This window comes from Heptranchias perlo, chromosome 3, assembly GCF_035084215.1.
Source record: "Heptranchias perlo isolate sHepPer1 chromosome 3, sHepPer1.hap1, whole genome shotgun sequence".
NCBI lineage: Eukaryota > Metazoa > Chordata > Chondrichthyes > Hexanchiformes > Hexanchidae > Heptranchias > Heptranchias perlo.
The window spans coordinates 140,353,276-140,374,205 of NC_090327.1; the positions used below are offsets into that span (position 1 = coordinate 140,353,276).

A 20,930-nucleotide genomic window follows, 5' to 3' on the forward strand; every position below is an offset into this window, starting at 1 on the left:
GACATAGAGTGCTTCAATGCAGTTGGGGATAGAAACACATGTTTTCATATAATCTTAGAATGGTTACAGCACAGAAGCAGGCTATTACGCCCATCGAGCCCGTGCCGGGGTAACTGCGACTTTAATTACAAACTGTAAAATAGTTCCCAAACGTTTGAAGGGACACAGCAGGCTGTTGGATTTTGTCTTACATTTAAATTGGTTTCTGACGGATCCTTTCTCGCTCTGTTGCAGTTCCAGTTTCGGCCCAGTAAATGTCGCCAACCCACAATCAATGGAAATTACACAACAGGCAATCATTCTTCACCTTATATCGGACTAAAGAGACAGTCGATACCTGCAATACTTGACCAGCTGGAAATACATTTTGCCGCAGCTCACATCAGCCATTGAGTAAAGTTAAATAATTGTATTAAATCATTACAGAGACCTGACTACCAGCTGGGCACGAATGGCAGATTTATATCCAAGTCTATAAGATCTTTAGAAAGGACAGGGGAATAGAAGGAGGAGGAGTAGCAGTATTACTAAAGGGTAACGTTACAGCAGTGGAAATATAGAATATCAATGAGGGTGAGCGGGCAATGTAAACACTATGAGATGTCCCTTTGCAGACACTTTGTGTCCTCATTGCAACTTGCTTTTCCACCTATATTTGTATCATCATCAAATTTGGCCACAAGACACTGTTCCTTCATCCAAGTCATTGATATATATTGTAAATAGTTGAGGCCCCAACACTAGTTACTGTGGCACCCCACTAGTTACGGATTGCCATTTTGAAAATGACCCGTTTATCCCGACTCTTTGTTTTCTGTAAGTTAGCCAATCCTCTATCCATTAGAGTATATTACCCCCAACACCATGAGCTCCTATCTTGTGCAGTAATCTTTTATGTGGCACCTTATCAAATGCCTTTTGGAAATCCAAATATACTGCATCCATTGGATGCATTTTATCCACCCTGCCCATTACTTCCTCAAAGAACTCTAACAAATTTGTCAGACATGATTTCCCCTTCATAAAACCATGTTGACTCTCATTGACTGTATTACGAGTCTCCAAATGTCCTGCTACTACTTCCCTAATAATGGATTCTAGCATTTTCCCAATGACAAATGTTAGGCTAACTGCTCTATGGTTACCTGCTTTCTGTCTCAATCTCTTCTTGAATAGGAGTGTTACATTTGCGGTTTTCCAATCCGCTGGCACCTTTCCAGAATCTAGTGAATTTTGGAACATTACAACCAATGCATCCACTATCTCTGTAGCCACTTCCTTCAAGACCCTCGGATGCAAGCCGTCGGGTCCAGGGGAATTGTCAGCCTTTTGACCCATTAGTTTACCTAGTACTTTTTCTATAGTGATTGTTTTTAGTTCCTCCCTTCCCTTTGCCCCTTGATTTTCTACCATTATTGGTATGTTATTAATGTCTTCTACTGTGAAGACAGATACAAAATATCTTTCAATTCCTCTGCCATTTCCTTGTTTTCCATTATTATTTCCCCAGTCTCATCCTCTAAAGGACCAATGTTTACTTTAGCTACCCTCTTACTTTTTATATATTCGTAGAAGCTTTTACTGTCACTTTTTATATTTCTTGCTAGTTTACTCTCATAATTTATTTTCTCCCTCTTTATTATTCTTTTAGTCATCCTTTGCTGGTTTTTAAAGTTTTCCCAATCTTCGGGCTTACAAGTAATCTTTGCCATCTTGTATGCTTTTTCCTTTAAACTAATACCATCCTTGACTTCCTTAGTTAACCATGGTTGGTTCACCATTTTTCTGGAGTCTTTCCTCCTCACAGAGATATATTTTTGTGGCAAGTCATAAAATATCTTTTTTAAATGTTTGCCACTGCTTATCCAGCATCACACCTTCTAACCTGTTTACCCAGTCCACTTTAGCCAATTCCGCCCTCATTCCTTTATAATTGCCCTTATTTAAGTTCAATACAGTAGTCTCAGACCAAAGATCCTCGCTCTCAAACTGGATGTGAAATTCTATCATGTTATGATCACTGCTTCCCAAGGGATCCTTTACTTTGAGATTATTAATTAATCTTGTTTCGTTACCCATTACCAGATCCAAATGGCCTGTTCCCTGGTTGGTTTCCCGACGTATTGGTCTAAGAAACAGTCCCTAACACTCTACACTCAACGAACTCCTCCTCAGGGCCATTTTTGCCAATTTGATTTGTCCAATCTATATGAAAGTTGAAATCGCCCTTGATTATTGCATTACCTTTTTTACAAGCCCTCCTTATTTCCTGATTTATATTGTGCCCTACAGTGTAGCTACTGTTAGGGGCCTATATACTACTCCCACCAGTGATTTATTTCCCGTGCTATTTCTTACCTGCATCCAAGTTGGTTCGATATCTTGATCTTCTGAGACAAGATCATTTCTCACTGTTATACCATTTTCATCTTTTATTAGCAGAGCTACCCCACCACCTTTTACCTATCCTTCCGAAATGTTAAATAACCCTGAATATTTAGCTCCCAACCTTGGTCACCTTGCAACCACGCCTCTGTAATGGCCATGAAATCATACCCATTTGTTTCTATTTGAGCCATCGATTCATCTATCTCATTATAGATGCTGCTGCACGCATTCAGACAAAGAACATTTAATTTTGTCTTTTTACAATTCTTTCCTACCCTGGCCCCATTTGCTAGTGCACTCTTATGTTTGTACGCTCTCACCCTTCCTGACACGCTCTGTTTATCATTACCCCCATTACTTTCCTGTACTGCTTACTTGTCTTTTTACTTTATCAATCTAAAATTCGACCCACCTGTGCCCTCCTATACACCCCTCTATTTAGTTTAAAGCCTTCTCTACTGCCCTAGTTATTCAGTTTGCCAGAACACTGGTCCCAGCATGGTTCAGTTGAAGCCTGACCCAACGGATAGCTCCCTCTTTCCCCAGTACTGGTGCCAGTGCCACATGAATTAAAACCCACTTCTCCCACACCAATCTTTGAGCAACGCATTCTTCTCTCTGATCTGATTTACCCTGTGCCAATTTGTTCGTGGCTCAGGTAATAATCCGGAGATTATCACCTTTGTGGTTCTGCTTTTTAATTTAGTCCCTAGCTGCTCAAACTCCCTCAGCAGAACCTCTTCCTTAGTCCAACCAATGTTGTAAAGGGGCCGCGAATGAAGAGAATCCATAGTCTCATTACATAGCTGTTCACTTTATCTATGAAAGGCTCTTTACCATCAAAAGATACCCAGAGAAACAGCAGGGATGGAGACATCCAGTTTAATAGTTATAGATTGTAATGTCAGTCTGGATTACAGCATTAGGAACTGTTGGAATCCCATCTGTTTTAAATTCTGCGGGCGCCATTCCCTCTGAACTTTCCCCCAGCCCAGCCCCAGTTCCCCAGACTGGAAAATTCCAAATGGGGAAAATTTTCATCGAGTTTGTATGCAGGTACAGCAAGTGATTAGGAAGGCAAATTGAATATTGTCATTTATTGTAAGGCGAATGGAATATAAAAGTTGAGATATTTCGCTACAATTGTGCAGGGCATTGGTGGGACCAAATCTAGAACACTGTGTGCGGTTTTGGTCTCCTTATTTAAGAGAGGACATAATTGATTTAGAGTTGGTTCAGAAAAGGTTCACTTGACTGATTCCTGGGATGAGGGGGTAATCTTACGAGGAAAATTTGGACAAGTTGGGCCTGTTTACACTGGAGTTTAGAAGAATGAGAGGTGATCTTATTGAAACATATAAGATCCTGAGGGGACGAGAAGGGGTAGATACTGACAGGATGTTTCCCCTTGTGGGAGAGGCTAGAACCAGGGGCCACAGTTTAAAAATAAGGGGTCTCTTATTTAAGGCGGAGATGAGGATATTTTTTTTCTCTGAGAGGGTCGTGAGTCTGTGGAACTCCCTTCCCCAGAGAGCGTTGGAGGCAGGGTCATTGAATATTTTTAAGTGTCGATAGTAGCCATGATGTGGAGATGCCGGTGATGGACTGTGGTGGACAAATGTCCACCCCAGGTGACTCCTGACGAAGTAGCAAAGCTCCGAAAGCTTGTGATTTCAAATAAAGCTGTTGGACTATAACCTGCTGTTGTACGACTCCTTACATCCGAATATTTTTAAGGCGGAATTGGATAGATTCCTGATGAACAAGGGAGTCAAAAGTTACAGTAGGTAGATGGGAAAGTAGGGTTGAGGTCACAATCAGATCAGCCATGACCTTATCAAATGGCAGAGCAGGCTCGAGGGGCCGATTGGCCGACTCCGGCTCTTAATCCATATGTTAGTATTTTTGTATTCTGAATTAAACCAGATATCTGCGCATGCGTTCTTTTTGCCCCGCCCCCAGACCTGGTTGTTTGTGAGCAGAAGAGCGCATGCGTGCTCCCCTCCCCCAGACCTGCCTGTGGGGCCATTCCCTCAGTGATCGGAAGAAGATGGTTTAAAACAGCCGGAAATGGAGAGATCACGGCCCCGGGGTAAGGGAGCAAACAGCAGCCTCGTTACAGCAGCTCATCGCTCCGGGACCGTGTCCGCAGATGGGCTCAGAGATCGCCATTGAGACCGGGGTAAGTTCAGGGGGAGTCCGGGGGCTGTTTGTAAGAGGCGGAGTGGATCAGAAACTGGTCCCGGAACATGGAGTGAGGGGGGAAGGGAGAGACCATTCTGGGGCTGTGTGTGTACAGGGTGTGTCCAGGGTAAGGGAGACAGAATGGGCAGAACCTGCTATTTAAAATCATTGCTGCTTTCTCTCCCCAAATCAGCAGTGAATGTTCCTGGTTTACTTCCAGTCTCACCTTGTTTGTTATTAGACAGTGAACAGTGGAAACAGAGCCGGATAGTAAGGATGTGGGGAGTTAGACAAAGAGCATCTATTGCAGGCATCAGGTGAAAAGTGTGAAGGACACATTTTAAACAGCGGCTTTTTGGTTTTGGTTCAACGGTTAGTGCCCTGGGAGAGAGAATTAGAAACCTGACCTGTGCAAAGGTCCCTGATCCATCGGGTAGTCCCATTCATGGATCAGTACAGGGGTTGGATTGTGTCTGGATGTCACTAAATTGTTGTATAACAGCCCAACACACCTGGTATGCACAAGCTGAGTGCTGCAGTACTGCAGTGGAGTCAGACAGTGACACTGTTTGTGTCGCTGGTTTTCATTTGTGGATGTTCAAAATGATTATTAACAGAGATATTAAACTGATCACTTTTGTATTTTCTACCCCTCCTCTTCTTGATTTACAATAGGTAATCTTTCTTCCTTGAAGGCCAGAATAAATGTAATGTTTCCTCCATCCGAGGCACAAGGAACAGTGCAGCCAGCTCCTCACACACAGTAGGTACATTATCACTCCAAGTACATGGAGACAAAGGCAGGTCATCAGTTCCACAGTCTCAGAAAGCAGGAGTAGTCAGTACGTTACTGATCCCAAATTCCAGAGACACACAGAATTATAGAAAAGCTACAGCATGGAATGAGGCCATTCGGCCCATCGAGTCCACGTTGGCTTCTCGCAAGAGCAATCCAGCTATTCCCACTCCACTGCCCTATCCCCATAGCCCTGCAATTTATTTTCCTTTCACGTACTTATCCAGTTCCATTTTGAAGGCCATGATTGAATCTGCCTCCACCACCCCCTCGGGCAGTGCATTTCAGATCCTAACCACTTGCTGTGTAAAACGTTTTTCCTCATGTCCCCTTTGGTTCTTTTGCCAATCACCTTAAATCTTTGTCCTTTTGTCCTTGACCTTTCCGCCAATGGGAACAGTTTCTCTCTATCTATTCTGTCTAGACACTATCAAACCTCCAAGCAAACATTTTTGTTCCAAGGAGAACAATGCCAGCTTCTCCCGTCTATCCACGTAACTAAAGTCCCTCATCCCTGGAACTATTCTAGTAAATCTCTTGAAGTCCGGGTATCATTCTAGTTAACCTACACTGCACTCACTCCAAGGCCAATATGTCCTTTCGAAGGTGCAGTGCCCAGAACTGCTCACAGTACTCCAGGTGCGGTCTAACCAGGGTTTTGTATAGCTGCAGCATAAGTTCTGCCCCCTTGTACTCTAGTCCTCTAGATATAGAGGCCAGCATTCCATTAGCCTTATTGATTAAACCCCACACTCACACACAGTACCAGAGATTGACAGATACAGAATGAATCCCACACTGTCATATAGTACCAGGGACTGACAAAAACCAAGTTAATTTCACACTCACATAAAGTCCCAGGGATGGAAAGATACAGAATGAATCCCACATTCACACAATGTCAGAGACTGCATATTTCGATAAATCCCATACTCTCATAAAGTGTCAGAAATTGACTGGTAATTAATGAAACATAGACACACAAACATAATGATTCCCACACTCACACAAAATACCAGAAACTGACAGGTACAGAACGAATCTCATGCTCATACACTGTACAAGAAACGGACAGATACAGAATGAATCTCACACTCTCTCACTCACTCCCAGAGACTGACAGACACAGATTTAATCCCACACTGACACAATACCAGAGACTGACAAATACAGTATTAATCCCACACTCACACACAGTATGACAGACTACATATATAGAATGAAGCCCACACTCACAGACAGTGCCAGAGACTGACAGATACACAATGAATCCCACGTTCACACGATAACAGCGACTGCCTATAATCCTATAATCACATACAGTACCAGAGACTGACAGATACAGTATGAATCCCACACTCACACACTACCAGAGACTGCATACATAGAATGAATAGCACAATCACACAGATTACTGACAAGATACAGAATGAGTCCCACACTCATACACAGTGCCAGAGACTGAAAGATAAGGAATGAATCCCACACTCACACACAGAGGCAGAGATGGACAGATATGGAATGAGTCCCACGCTCACACACTGCACCTGGGACTGACAGATACAGAATGAATCTGACATTCACATGCAGTACCAGAGGTGGACATTTACAGAATGAATCCCACACTCACGCACAGTACCAGAGACTGAAAGATACAGAATAAATCTCACAGTCACCTACTTTGGTGCAGACTGAGTTACACATTACATACCAGTTCAAAAATCGCATAGTGTCAGATTGAATGATACAGTGTTAATTCTGAGACAGTTTCAGACTGAAATAAACAGTATTCCATTAGTACAAACTGAACTACACATTACATACCAATTCAAAAATGTCACCATTATCAGTTTGAAACATACATTAGCATTCAAAATTATATTCACGGAGATACAGATTTAATACTAGTCCAAAAAGTGCACACATCATCTGATTAAAACCTACAGCATCAAATCCAAAATTGTATCCATATTTACAAATTTAAGCTATTTAAACATTAAGATAATAAGCAGTTTCAAACGCCATAATGTAATCTGAGAGAAACATTACATAAAGTTACAGAATGTATCTCACACTCAAACACAGTACCAGACAGTGACAGATGCAGAATGAATCCCACACTCACATTCCGCACCAGAGACTGATTGATGCAGAATGAATCTCAAACTGACATACTGTATTAGAGACTGACAGATACCGAATTAATCCCACATTCCTATAACGTACCAGGGACAGAAATATACAGAATGAATCCCACAATCACACAACGTCAGAGACTGCTTATTTGGATGAAATCCACACTCTCATACAGGACCAGAGACTGACAGGTATAGAATGAATCCCACACTTACATAGAGTACTGAAGATTGACAGATACAGAATGAATCCCACACTGTCATACAGTATGAGAAACTGCATATATAGAATGAATCGCACAATCACACACAGTACTGATAAGGAACAGAATGTATCCATATCTACCAATTAAACACTTGGAAAAATTATTCATACATTAAGGTATTAAACATAGATTTTTGAATAAATTGAGATACAAATTACATACAGGTATAAAATGAATCTCACACTCAGATACAGTGCCAGAGACTGACAGGTATAGAATGAATCCTACACTCACACAATGTAACAGAGACTGACAGATACAATATGAATTCCAAACTCACATATAGTACCAGAGAATGACATAAAGAATGAATCTCACACTCACAGTACCAGAGGCCGACAGATACCGAATGAATCTCACACTCACACACAGTACCAGAGACTGACAGATACTGAATAAATCCGTCACTCACACACAGTACCAGAGACTGACAGATACTGAATGAATCCCTCACTCTGAATGAATCCCTCACTCACACACAGTACCATATTGACATGTACAGAATGAATTGCACACTCACATGCAGTTCCAGAGACTGACAGATATGGAATGAATCCCAAAACCAGCTACATTAATGCAGACTGAGTTACACGTTACATGCCAGTCCAAAAATCACAGTGTATCAGATTGAAAGATACAGTACCAATCCCATTAGTGCAGACTGAGCTACACATTATATACCAATTCATAAATCTCATAGTGTCAGACTGAAAGATGCAGTACAAATTCCATTCGTACAGACTGAGCTACACATTATATACCAATCCAAAAATCTGATACGGAATGAGACAGAAATATACAGTATCCCATTAGACTGAGCTACACATTAAATACCAGACCAAAAATCTAATGGTGCCACACTGAAAGATGCAGTATCAATTCCATTGGTACAGATTGAACTACACAGTACAAATTAATCCAAAAATGTCACCATATCTGTTTGAAAGATATGTTATCATTCACAATTGTGTTCAAAGAGATACAGATTTACTAGCAGTTAAAAAAGTACAAACATCTGATGAAAACCTGTATCATAAAGTATATCCATATTTACCAATTAAATACTGAGCAAAAAAACATTTATACATTCAGATATTAAAGCTGCAGTTTCGAACGTTATAACGTAACCTGAGAGAAAAATTATATACAGATACAGAATGAATCTCACACTCACATACAATACCAGAGACTGACAGGTACAGATTAAATTCCTCCCTCCCCCCGCCACACACACACACACAGTGCTACAGACTGAACGAATCTCGCTCACATACAGTAACAGAGATAATCTGTATTAACATTATTCAATATCGATTGAAATCATAATATCTTAATTAGTCAGATTTTGTCGTACAAAATTGTAGAGACAGAGAGGAAAATACTATAAATTAGTGAGAGGAATTTAATGCAACATGACAACCGTTGTTTGGTCTAATAAAATGTACTTAGAGCTCGTCTCCATTCCCACTATTTCTAGATCCCACCGTCTAATATAATATGAACATTATTGTCCGCTGTGTCCCTCTGTGATGGTAAATTTTATTGTACCGGAATGTGGTGACATCTGCTGATCGGAAGCGAGAACTGGAACAGAGCGGAACAAATTCACATTCTGTGTCAGGGTGACAGAAACAGGACAGTGAGCAATGTGAGGAAATAGTTTGTCTGTAAGTTCCACTCTCGTATTGTTTCACATTTTGAGAGTTGAAAATGAAAATAATCGGTTCTTAATAACATACTTTTCTACTCATTCGATTGTTGTAAATATCACCCCCCCGATATTTCACTGTACATTGAACAGTATTTCTGATTGATTTCTCAGGACACTATTTACATTACTTCAAATAAACCAAACAAAAATACAGAGAAAAAGTGAGCGCCATGTTGAAAATTTCACAGGAAAGAGTCGAAATGGAAGGGGATGGAATACAGAAAGAATAAACATAAGAAAATAAGAAATAGGAGCAGGAGTAGGCCACACGTCTCCTCGATCCTGCGTTCGATAAGATCATGGCAGACCTTCGACTTCAACTCCACTTTCCTGCCCTATCCCAATATCCTATCCTTCGCCTAGAGTCCAAAAAATATCTATCTCAGTCTTGAATATACTCAACGATCATCATCCACAGCCCTCTGTGGTAGAGAATTCCAAACATTGACAGCCCTCTGAGTGAAGAAATTCCTTCTCATCTCTGTCTCAAACAGCAGGCCCGTTATCTTGAGACTACACCCCAACTTCCACACTCTCCAGCCAGGGGAAACAACCTCTCAGCATCTACGCTGTCAAGCCCCCTCAGAATCTTGTATGTTTCAATGAGATCACCTCAGTCTTCTAAACACCAGAGAGTATAGGCCCATTCTATTCAATCTACCAGAGCAAAAATAAAACCCGGAAATGCTGGAAAGACTCTGCAGGTCCAGCAGCATCTGTGGAGAAGGGAAGCTCGGGATAACGGTTCAGGTCAATGAATCTTCTGTAGACCTGAAAGGTTAATCCTACCTCCCTCTCTCCACAGATGCTTCCGGGCCTGTTGAGGCTTTCCAGCATTTTCTGTTTATATTTCCGATTTCCAGCATCTACAGAATTTTCCTCTTTGAACAATAAATCAATTCTCGGAAGGGAAATGAAATGTAAATAAGAACTGGAAGCAGTGGAGGGAAAAGCTTCAGCAAGTTAATGAATTTCACTGAATTAAAGACTGATACAGCGCAGAGGAAGCCATTCGGCCCATCATGTCTGTGCCGGCTCTTTGAAAGAGTTATCCAATTAGTCCCATTCCCCTGCTCTTCCCTCATAGTCCTGCAATTGTTTCCCCTTCACGTATTTATCCAAATCCCTTTTGAAAGTTATTATTCAATCTGCTTCCACCACCATTCCAGATCGTAACAACTCTGCGTAAAAATGTTATGCTTATCTCAGCTCTGGTTCTTTTGCCAATTATCTTAAATATGTGTCATCTGGTTACCAAACTTTCTGCCTCTGGAAACAGTTTCTCCATATTTACTCTATCAAAACCCTTCCTCATTTTGAACACCTCCATTAAATGTTCCCATAACCTTCTCTGCTCTAAGGGAACCATTCCAAGCTTCTCTAGTCTCTCCACCTAACTGAAGTTCTGTATTCCCTGATTCCATTCTAATAATCTCCTCCGCACCCTCACTAAGGCCTTCACATCCTTCCGAAAGTGTGGTGCCCACAATTGCATACAATACTACAGCAGGGACCTAACCAATCATTTATGAAGGTTTAGCATAACTTCCTTGTTAACTAATTTACTCAATGCCTCTATTTCCTTTTGTACACCATGCCTCGATATATGGAACCTAAGATCCGGTAAGCTTTTAACAGCTTTATCAAATTGTCCTGTCACAACTGTATATGTGAACTCCCAAATCTCTTGTTCCTGCAGCATCGTTAAAATTGTACCATTTAGTTTATATTGTCTCTCCTCGTTCTTCCTTCCAAATTACATTACTTTACACTTCTCTGCTTTAAATTTAATCATTTCACCAGTCTATTTATATCCTTCTGAAGTCTGCTACCATCTTCCTCACTGTTTACTACATTTCCAAGTTTTGTTTTATCTGCAAACTTTGAAATTATGCACGGTGTACCCAAGTCCATGTCATTAATATATATCAACAAAAGCAGTGATCCCAAGACCTACACTGATGGACACCACTGCACACATCCTTGCAGCCTGAAAAATAACGGTTCATCACTAATCTCTGCTATCTGTCCCTTCGCCAATTTCGTGTTCACGCTGCCACTGCCCCTTTAATCCCACGGGTTTCAATTTTGCGAAACAGTCTATTATCTGGCACTTTATCAAACAACATTTGAAAATCCTTAGACATAACATCAACTGCACTACCTCTATCGGCTTTCTCCGTTATTTTATCGAAGAACTCAATTAAGTTAGAAGGAGGTTTCTGAGCCTCCCATTTCTGGTTTCTAGTTCAGTGCCGGCTCTGAGCTGTGGAAGCCACCAGACTGAAGATTATTAACCAGCAAAGTGTTCAAAGGCCGAGCACGGGACTATAGTGGTTATGGGACAAAAATCCTAGGGTTCAAATCCCACCTTTCACCAAATCTAGCAATGATAATGGTCGGCTTAAATATACATTTAAATAAGGAGCAGGAATCAGCAGAGGGAAAAGCTTCAGAAAATCAATATATTTCACTGAATCCGGGTAATTCTGTCCCGCTCCACGGTACAGATCAGAGTAAATAATAATTATCAATAGAAAGGGATAAAATCAAAGTTCAGAGTAATACCGTGTGTGTGGGAATCCCCTGAGAAGAAGGGCCTTTCTCACCAACAGACAGGTGACATTTCCCGGTGGATCTTTACACAGTGAGCGGCTCTTTCAATATAAACTGGGGCTGGAGAGAGGCTTTGGGAAATGAACTTCCGGATTACAGGGAGGGGGCGCGTGATTGGTGGCAGACACTAAATCTGATTGGATATTTAAAGGGACCAGAGAGTTCGAGTTAAAAACTATTGTGACATCACTCCCACTGACCCAATCACAATGATCGCCTTCACCCATCCCTCATTAGCATAGGGCTAATTCAACGGCTCTTTGAAGAATCACCCACAACATCTCGGAAAGAGCTGCATTTCCTACTTATTTGCTTCGAATAATTTTAATGCAGCAATATTATTCCAATCTAATAATAAACCGGTAACTGCCCCTTGAAATCCCTGGCCCACAAAATGAACACGAGTTTCTCATCCGCTCCTTCCCTTTCCCTTTGATCTTAAAGCGTTGCTATTCTGTCCTCTTATTCCCTAAATGACCCATTCAGCAGTTCCTTTCTCTTTATGAATCCAGTCTCCTAATGTTTACTGAAAATCCCCTTATTAACAGCAACCCCACCCTTTGCAGTAACACAGCGGAATAGGGGCAGATGGAGAGCTCCATCCGAGTCCCTCTTTTCACAGAAGCACTCTCGCCTCTGTGAAAAGGGATCGATTTATAACGTGTCACTTTCACAAAGCCTAAATTGAAATGCGTCCCTTCACGGAATAGGGCTTTAGCCCCGTCCGGTACAGTTTGAAAACGATGGTAGAATGAGCTATAATTTAAAACAGATTTTAAAACAGCGCCAGCGATTGGTGACGGGTAAAGCAGAACAAGACAGGATTAAAAAGAACGGGTTTAAAATCTTGTGATCAGGGCGATATTGATCTAAATCCGATCCTTTACAAAATGAAATTGGCGGGCTTTTTGAAAGTCATGAATTTTCTGCTCTGTCCGTTGAGGCTGGTAAATCTCGCCCTCTTCTGAAGCCCAGCTTTCTGGTTGGTTAATGCAATAGGCAAAAGAGATGTAGTAAAGTACAATCAATCAGAAGATCTTTCAATCTGTTACAAAGGTAAATACAGAAACCATGCTTCATTCTTTGTGAAAGTGTTTGTGAGTTTTGTGGAAATTTCTGGAAGAGGAAATAACAGCTGTCAAGCTCGGGCCAAGGTCAAGTCTCGCTCACCCCGGGCCGGAGTGCAGTTCTTTGTGGGCCGTGTTCACAGGCTCCTGCGAAAAGGGAACTATGCTGAACGTGTGGGTGCCGGAGCCCCGGTCTATCTGGCTGCTGTGCTCGAGTATCTGACGGCTGAAATCCTCGAGCTGGCCGGTAACGCGACCCGCGACAACAGGAAGACCCGCATCATCCCCTGACACCTGCAGCTGGCCGTCCGCAACGACGAGGAGCTCGACAAGCTGCTGGGAGGGGTGACCATCGCTCAGGGCGGGGTGCTGCCTAATATCCAGGCCGTGCTGCTGCCGAAGAAATCCAGCACTGTGAGCTCCGAGAGCAAGTAAATCGGCCAAGACTGAATCTGATAACACAAAGGCTCTTTTCAGAGCCCCCCACTATATCTATGAAAGGGCTGGTTACTATGTCAGAGAGGCAGACCTTAATTTAATAATGAAGCGATCTGTTTCGGATCTGGTCATTTCACGCTCCTTGATTCCCATTCTAGAACTAATTGCCTCCCGTTATTTAGAAACGATCAATATCTTGTTAATTACAAATGATTTCTTGCAGTACCCGCTTCCGGACAGTAGATGTCGTCAAACTCCAATAGGTTGAAATTTGCAAATTGTGTAGGGAATGAGACAAAATAATCAGGTCATTAAACTGGGCGGATGGGATATAGAAATACCAGGGACGTTTGATCATCGGCAACAAGAGGCATTCTGTTATGTTCTGGCCATTATTGTAAGCTTTCTTTACAGTCTCAACCTCCGACAACACTTACACAGTCTGTCTTCCATTTCCCAGATTTGCCTCACTAGAGTCTGAAACTTCATTTGATCCGAGTTTGGTTCTTCAGAGATTAAAGTATTTCCAACTTAGCCAAGTTGACACTATATTGGAAATGAGAACTTGTATTTCTTGTACTTTCCTAGAGTGCACGACCCTCTCCCTGTATATATGTGCGAGTCAGATTGACACAGGGGCTCGAGATACCTCAAGTGAAATCATAGGGTCAAAATCAGATCGGTCTGCCTACTTGCCAGTATTTTCCCTGTCCAAACGTGGTACGCGATGTGGTGATTGGACTCAAATACCTGATATTGTTTTTTTCTGGAATTGACACCATAGTCTGTCTGTGTCTGGCGTTTGTAAAATTAACGCTGCTACTGTACCTACCCTAAACTTCACACATCAGCTCCACTCCGAACTCTCTCTGGTGTTACAGAAGAACAACATAAGAACATAAGAAATAGGAGCAGGAGTAGGCCAATCGGCCCTTCGAGCCTGCTCCGCCATTTAATAAGATCAGAGCTGATCTGATCCTAATCTCAAATCTAAATTCATGTCCAATTTCCTGCCCGCTCTCCGTAACCCATAATTCCCTTTACTTCTAGGAAACTGTCTATTTCTGTTTTAAATTTATCTAATGATGTAGCTTCCACAGCTTCCTGGGGCAGCAAATTCCACAGACCTACTACCCTCTGAGTGAAAAAGTTTCCCCTCATCTCAGTTTTGAAAGAGCAGCCCCTTATTCTAAGATTATGCCCCCTAGTTCTAGTTTCACCCATCCTTGGGAACATCCTCACCGCATCCACCCGATCAAGACCCTTCACAATCTTATATGTTTCAATAAGTTCGCCTCTCATTCTTCTGAACTCCAATGAGTAGAGTCCCAATCTACTCAACCTCTCCTCATATGTCCGCCCCCTCATCCCCGGGATTAACCGAGTGAACCTTCTTTGTACTGCCTCGAGAGCAAGTATGTCTTTCTTAAGTATGGAGACCAAAACTGGATGCAGTATTCCAGGTGCGGTCTCACCAATACCTTATATAACTGCAGCAATACCTCCCTGTTTTTATATTCTATCCCCCTAGCAATAAAAGCCAACATTACGATAGACTATGAAATGGTCAGTTTATAAATTCTAGGTGTGCCCCCTTGAAATCCGCTCCCTTTTAAGAATTTCCCGTTTAAGTAAAGTTTTCAACTGCACAGTGCCACCATTTCAGCCCAGGAGATCAGAGCTCTTTCCATTGCCGATTTGGTGGCTCTGAAAAGAGCCTTTGTTGCACTTGCTGCTGAAGCCGGGTCGGGTTTAGGCGCGCTCCCCGCGGATGCGGCGCGCCAGCTGTATGTCTTTGGGCATAATGGTGACTCGCTTGGCGTGAATGGCGCACAGGTTGGTGTCCTCAAACAGCCCCACCAGGTAAGCCTCGCTGGCCTCCTGCAAGGCCATGACGGCCGAACTCTGGAAGCGCAGGTCTGTCTTGAAATCCTGAGCGATCTCTCGCACCAGGCGCTGGAAGGGCAGTTTGCGGATGAGCAGCTCGGTGGATTTCTGGTAGCGGCGGATCTCCCTCAGAGCCACTGTACCGGGTCTGTAGCGATGAGGCTTCTTCACTCCGCCCGTGGCTGGAGCGCTCTTCCGGGCCGCTTTGGTAGCCAGCTGTTTGCGAGGAGCTTTCCCTCCGGTCGATTTGCGCGCTGTCTGCTTGGTCCTGGCCATTTTCTGAAACTATGACAGCACAACGTACAATTCGTAGATTCTTACTGCAGAACGTGCGCTGGGGCCATCTTTTATAGGGTCAGTGAGGGACTGCCCCTGGCCTGTGATTGGCTGCAGTCCGTTTCCCAGTCAGGGACAGACAGGCCCGGGCCTGTGATTGGCAGATTTGAACCGATCTGACAATCAAAACGAAACGGCGGGAAATTTTGGGCCCGGGTTGGCTGAGCTGAAATTAATCATCAATTTCTAAAAGCCCGCCAATTTCGGAGGATCAAATAAGTTTCAAGAAAATCTAATTTCCCTCCAGCAATTTAATAATCCCTCTCTTTATCATCTCTATTTCGTACCGAGCTCAAATCCCGGGCTGTTTCACATTCCGCTTCATTCTCTGATCTATCTGTTAGCGGGCGGGAATAAAGCCTCGGTCATTCCTTTCCGTAAAGGGACAAAATCCCGCTTCAATTTCAAAAATCCCGCCAGTTCCGACCCGGTGAACCGCTCCTCACACAGAAACCTCACTTCTAACTGAGAATTGAATGAGGGCAGGAAATGAACACCGAGCAGAGAGGACACAGCAGGAGAGGGAGTGAGGCGGGATTTTACTCTGAGGGGAGAATGTAATGTCTGGGGAAAGACTCTGTATCCCCGCTTGTTCATTTATACTGTGAAACCGCAATAGGCGAGAACACAGGCCGTTATTTTTGATCTCCCTGTACGGAGTGTTGGGGAAATCTCCCCATATCAATTAAATATCTGAAACTAATTCCCCACCACCATATGTTTCCTCCCCCGTTCCCAGGTCAGTGCTCTCTCTGTGAGACGGTGGGTGGCTCTTAGAAGAGCCTTTGTTTTGTGTTTGGTTAGAATGGGTCGAGTTGTTCAGCCGCCGAATCCATAGAGAGTGCGGCCCTGCCGTTTCAGAGCGTACACCACATCCATGGCAGTGACTGTCTTGCGCTTGGCGTGTTCAGTGTAGGTGACCGCGTCCCTGATCACATTCTCCAGGAAGACCTTCAGCACCCCGCGGGTTTCCTCGTAGATCAGACCCGAGATCCGCTTGACACCGCCACGGCGAGCCAGGCGGCGGATGGCTGGTTTGGTGATTCCCTGGATATTGTCACGAAGCACTTTACGGTGCCGCTTGGCTCCGCCTTTGCCCAGTCCCTTACCGCCTTTACCTCTTCCAGACATGATGGTTCTTCACTCAGATCGCTGCTAAATGAAAAACGAATTTATGCTGGTTCCCTTTTTATGCAGCTCAGCCCGACCTGACTGAGAAATCCACAGGGTGAGAGAGAGGGGAGGAGACAAAGTGAGATATTAAACAGAGGGGAGGAAACAGAGTGAGATGCTAAACAGAGAGGGGAGGAGACAGAGTGAGATATTAAACAGAGAGGGGAGGAGACAGAGTGAGATATTAAACAGAGAGGGGAGGAGTCAGAGTGAAATATTAAACAGAGAGGGGAGGAGTCAGAGTGAGATATTAAACAGAGAGGGGAGGAGTCAGAGTGAGATATTAAACAGAGAGGAGAGGAGACAGAGTGAGATATTAAACAGAGAGGGGAGGAGATAGAGTGAGATATTAAATAGAGGGGAGGAGACAGAGTGAGACATTAAACAGAGAGGAGAGGAGACAGAGTGAGATATTAAACAGAGAGGGGAGGAGACAGAGTGAGATATTAAACAGAGAGGAGAGGAGACAGAGTGAGATATTAAATAGAGAGGAGAGGAGATAGAGTGAGATATTAAATAGAGGGGAGGAGACAGAGTGAGATGTTAAATAGAGGGGAGGAGACAGAGTGAGATATTTACAAAGAGGAGAGGAGACAGAGTGAGATATTAAACAGAGAGGGGAGGAGACAGAGTGTGATATTAAACAGAGAGGGGAGGAGACAGAGTGAGATATTTACAAAGAGGAGAGGAGACAGAGTGAGATATTAAACAGAGAGGGGAGGAGACAGAGTGAGATATTAAATTGAGGGGAGGAGACAGAGTGAGATATTTACAAAGAGGAGAGGAGACAGAGTGAGATATTAAACACAGAGGGGAGGAGACAGAGTGAGATATTAAATAGAGAGGGGAGGAGACAGAGTGAGATATTAAACAGAGAGGGGAGGAGACAGAGCGAGATATTAAACAGAGAGGGGAGGAGACAGAGTGAGACATTTCCCAGCTCAGTAACTGTTAAACACTGTGACGATGGCGCTCCTCACAGTGTCTGGTCCCACATTCAGGGGCAGGAGCCAATCACAACTGTGGCTGTGATAATCCATATCTGGTTTTAAATTATTATATTGTTCGCACACAGAAATATGTTTGTTTGAGATGAAAATTCAAATGATCCGCTCTGGGCTCCTCCAGTCTCTCTGTGTTTCTCTCTCCTCCAAAACGGACTGACTTATCGACTGACTCCTAAAATAACTGCTGTCCTATTCTGAACATCCAGAGACGGCTAATTACAAGATAAGTTCAACACTCACAGATAGTCCATGGTCAGACAACTACAGGCTGTTTCTCTTCGTATTTCCTTACAGGATTGGAGACCGCCAGACAGGTTCATAGATAATAGAAGGAACAGTGACCGTTTCACCAACAGCACACAGACACGGCATCAGTCTTTCACTTTCTATCACTGTGTCCATATTACGCTCAGTAACAGTATCACACTTTCATGTACAGAACTAGAGAGAGGGATACAGACAGGCAAACAGATAAACAGATCGGCAGAGACACACAGACAGACACAGTATTACCTCACATTTCCCTAATGCAGCGTTTCTCACTCAGTAAAAGTATCCCACCTTCATGTACACGGCTAGAGGCAAAGATACAGACAGGCACAGTAAAAGCCTTACACTTCTTATCAGTGTGTCTGTATCACGCTCAATAACAATATCCCACCTTCACATACAGTACCAAAGAGAGCGAAAAACTGTCGTATAACGTCCCGTTTCCAATCAGTAACACATTGGGAAATATTCCGTTCCAATTGCTATTCCACAGTGGAGTGACAGAACATGCAGTCTCATCTCTCACTGATTTTACTCAAGAGACAGGCAAGTTATTAATCCCACTCTCAGGGACGGTGACACACATTTAACCCTCTTTTGCATGTTGTACCCTCTGCAATCTTGCAGCTCAGGGCCGTTCGGTATTGCTCTCAGTGACCGAGAGTTTTACTGCGATTTAAACAAACTGGGTCTGTTGCTTTCAAATGTTAATCCTGCACGGTCCCAAAAAATACACCAACGCCCACTTTCTGCCCACGTTTCTCCAGGATTAGTTTGAGGAATCCTCCCTCCAGTTTCGGAGTCACGCGTTATTTTATCAGTAAAGGGGCCAAGAATGAACATAATCCATTGGCTCATTTTACAGAAGCCCTCTTTTTCTATGAAAAGCTCTGTACCATCAAAAGATACCGAGAGAAACAGCAGGGATGGAAACATCTGGTTTAATAGTTGGAGATTGTAAAGTCAGTCTGGATTCCAGCGTTAGGCACTGGTGGAATCCCATCTGTTTTCCATTCTGGTGCCTGTTCCTGCTCTGCCTGTAGACCCCATTCCCTCTGACCTTTCCCCCAGACCCACTTCCTTTGCTCAGACTGAAAAATTCCAACTGGGGAAAGTTTCCATCGATTTTTGTATTCAGATTTCTGCGCATGCGGAATTCAGCCCCGCCCCCAGCGCTGATTGTTCTTTGGCAGAAGAGCGCATGCGCGCTCCCCTCCCCCTGCTCGGCCTGTGGGGCCATTCCCTCAGTGAGTGGAAGAAGATGGTTTAAAACAGGCGGGAATGGAGAGATCACGGCCCCGGGGTAAGGGAGCAAACAGCAGCCTCGTTACAGCAGCTCATCGCTCCGGGACCGTGTCCGCAGATGGGCTCAGAGATCGGCATTGAGACCGGGGTAAGTTCAGGGGGAGTCCGGGGGCTGTTTGTAAGAGGCGGAGTGGATCAGAAACTGGTCCCGGAACATGGAGTGAGCGGGGGAAAGGAAAGACCATTCTGGCACAGAATTAACAGTCACTTGGATGAGTGTGGATTGATTCGGGCAAGCCAGCACGGATTTGTTAAAGGCATCGTGTTTAACCAACTTGATAGAGTTTTTGATGAGAAAACAGACAGGATCGATGAGGGCAATGCAGTTGATGTGGTGTGCATGGATTTTCAAAATGCCAAATGGTAGGCTTGCTATTAATAATACGGCCCATGTAATAAAGAGGGCACTAGCAGCATGGATACAGAATTGGCTAAATGACGGAAAAAAGACAGTAGTGGTGAGCAATTATTTTTTTTGGACTGGAGGGAGGTTTGCAGTGATGTTCCCAGGGGTTCGGTGCTGGGACCACTGCACTTCTTGATATATATTAATGACTTGGACTTGGGAGTACAATTTCAAAATTTGCAGATGATACAAAATTTGGAAGGGTATTGAACAGTGAGGAGGATAGTGATAGACTTCAAGAGAATATAGACACGCTGGTGGCATGGGCGGACACATGGCAGATGAAGTTTAATGCGTAAAAATGCGAGGTGATGCATTTTGGTCGGAAAAATGAGGAGAGGCAACAAAACTAGACGGCATAATTCTTAAAGGGGGAGGAACAGAGAGATCTGGGGGTATATGTGCACAAATCGTTCAAGATGCCAGGGCAGGTTGACAAAGTGGTTAAAAATGCATACGGGGTCCTAGGCTTTAAAAAGGCAGAGAGAAAGCAAGGAAGTCATGATGAACCTTTATAAAGCACTGGTTCGGCCACAACTGGAGTATTGTGTTCAGTTCTGGGCACCACACTTCAGGAAAGATGTGAAGGCCTTAGAGAGGGTGCAGAGGAGATATACTAGAATGATTCCAGGGATGAGGGATTTAAATTATGGGGTTAGACTGGAGAATCTGGGATTGTTCTCCTTGGAAGAGAGATGGTTCTGAGGAGATTTGATAGAGATATTCAAAATCAAGAAGGGTCTAGGCAGAGTGGATAAAGAGAAACTGTTCCCATTGGCGGAAGGGTCAAGAACCAGATGACATAGATTTAAGGTGATTGGCAAAAGAACCAAAGGTGATATGAGGAAAAACATTTTTACACAGCGAGTGGTTAGTGTCTGGAATGCACTGCCCGAGGGGGTGGTGGGGGCAGATTCAATCATGGCCTTCAAAAGGGAACTGGAT

At 43.5% G+C, this 20,930-nt stretch overlaps 1 protein-coding gene, 1 long non-coding RNA gene and 1 pseudogene across 2 annotated transcripts; 2 read left to right on the top strand and 1 right to left on the bottom strand.

Annotated features, from left to right (window-relative positions):
* Nucleotides 1–4,373: 4,373 nt before the first annotated feature.
* LOC137307717 (uncharacterized) lies at nucleotides 4,374–9,575 on the top strand. Its single transcript, XR_010959203.1, has 3 exons — nucleotides 4,374–4,570; nucleotides 5,248–5,339; nucleotides 9,247–9,575. It is a non-coding gene; the product is annotated as an uncharacterized lncRNA (long non-coding RNA).
* A 589-nt stretch (nucleotides 9,576–10,164) lies between these two features.
* LOC137309022 (late histone H2A.L3-like) lies at nucleotides 10,165–13,598 on the top strand (annotated as a pseudogene).
* A 1,755-nt stretch (nucleotides 13,599–15,353) lies between these two features.
* LOC137307726 (histone H3) lies at nucleotides 15,354–15,764 on the bottom strand. Its single transcript, XM_067976904.1, has one exon. The coding sequence runs from the start codon at nucleotides 15,762–15,764 to the stop codon at nucleotides 15,354–15,356; it is 411 nt and encodes a 136-aa protein (XP_067833005.1).
* Nucleotides 15,765–20,930: the final 5,166 nt, after the last annotated feature.

Excerpts from the sequence above, each read along its gene's own strand:
- LOC137307726 (XM_067976904.1), bottom strand. The coding sequence starts at position 15,764 with ATGGCCAGGACCAAGCAGACAGCGCGCAAATCGACCGGAGGGAAAGCT.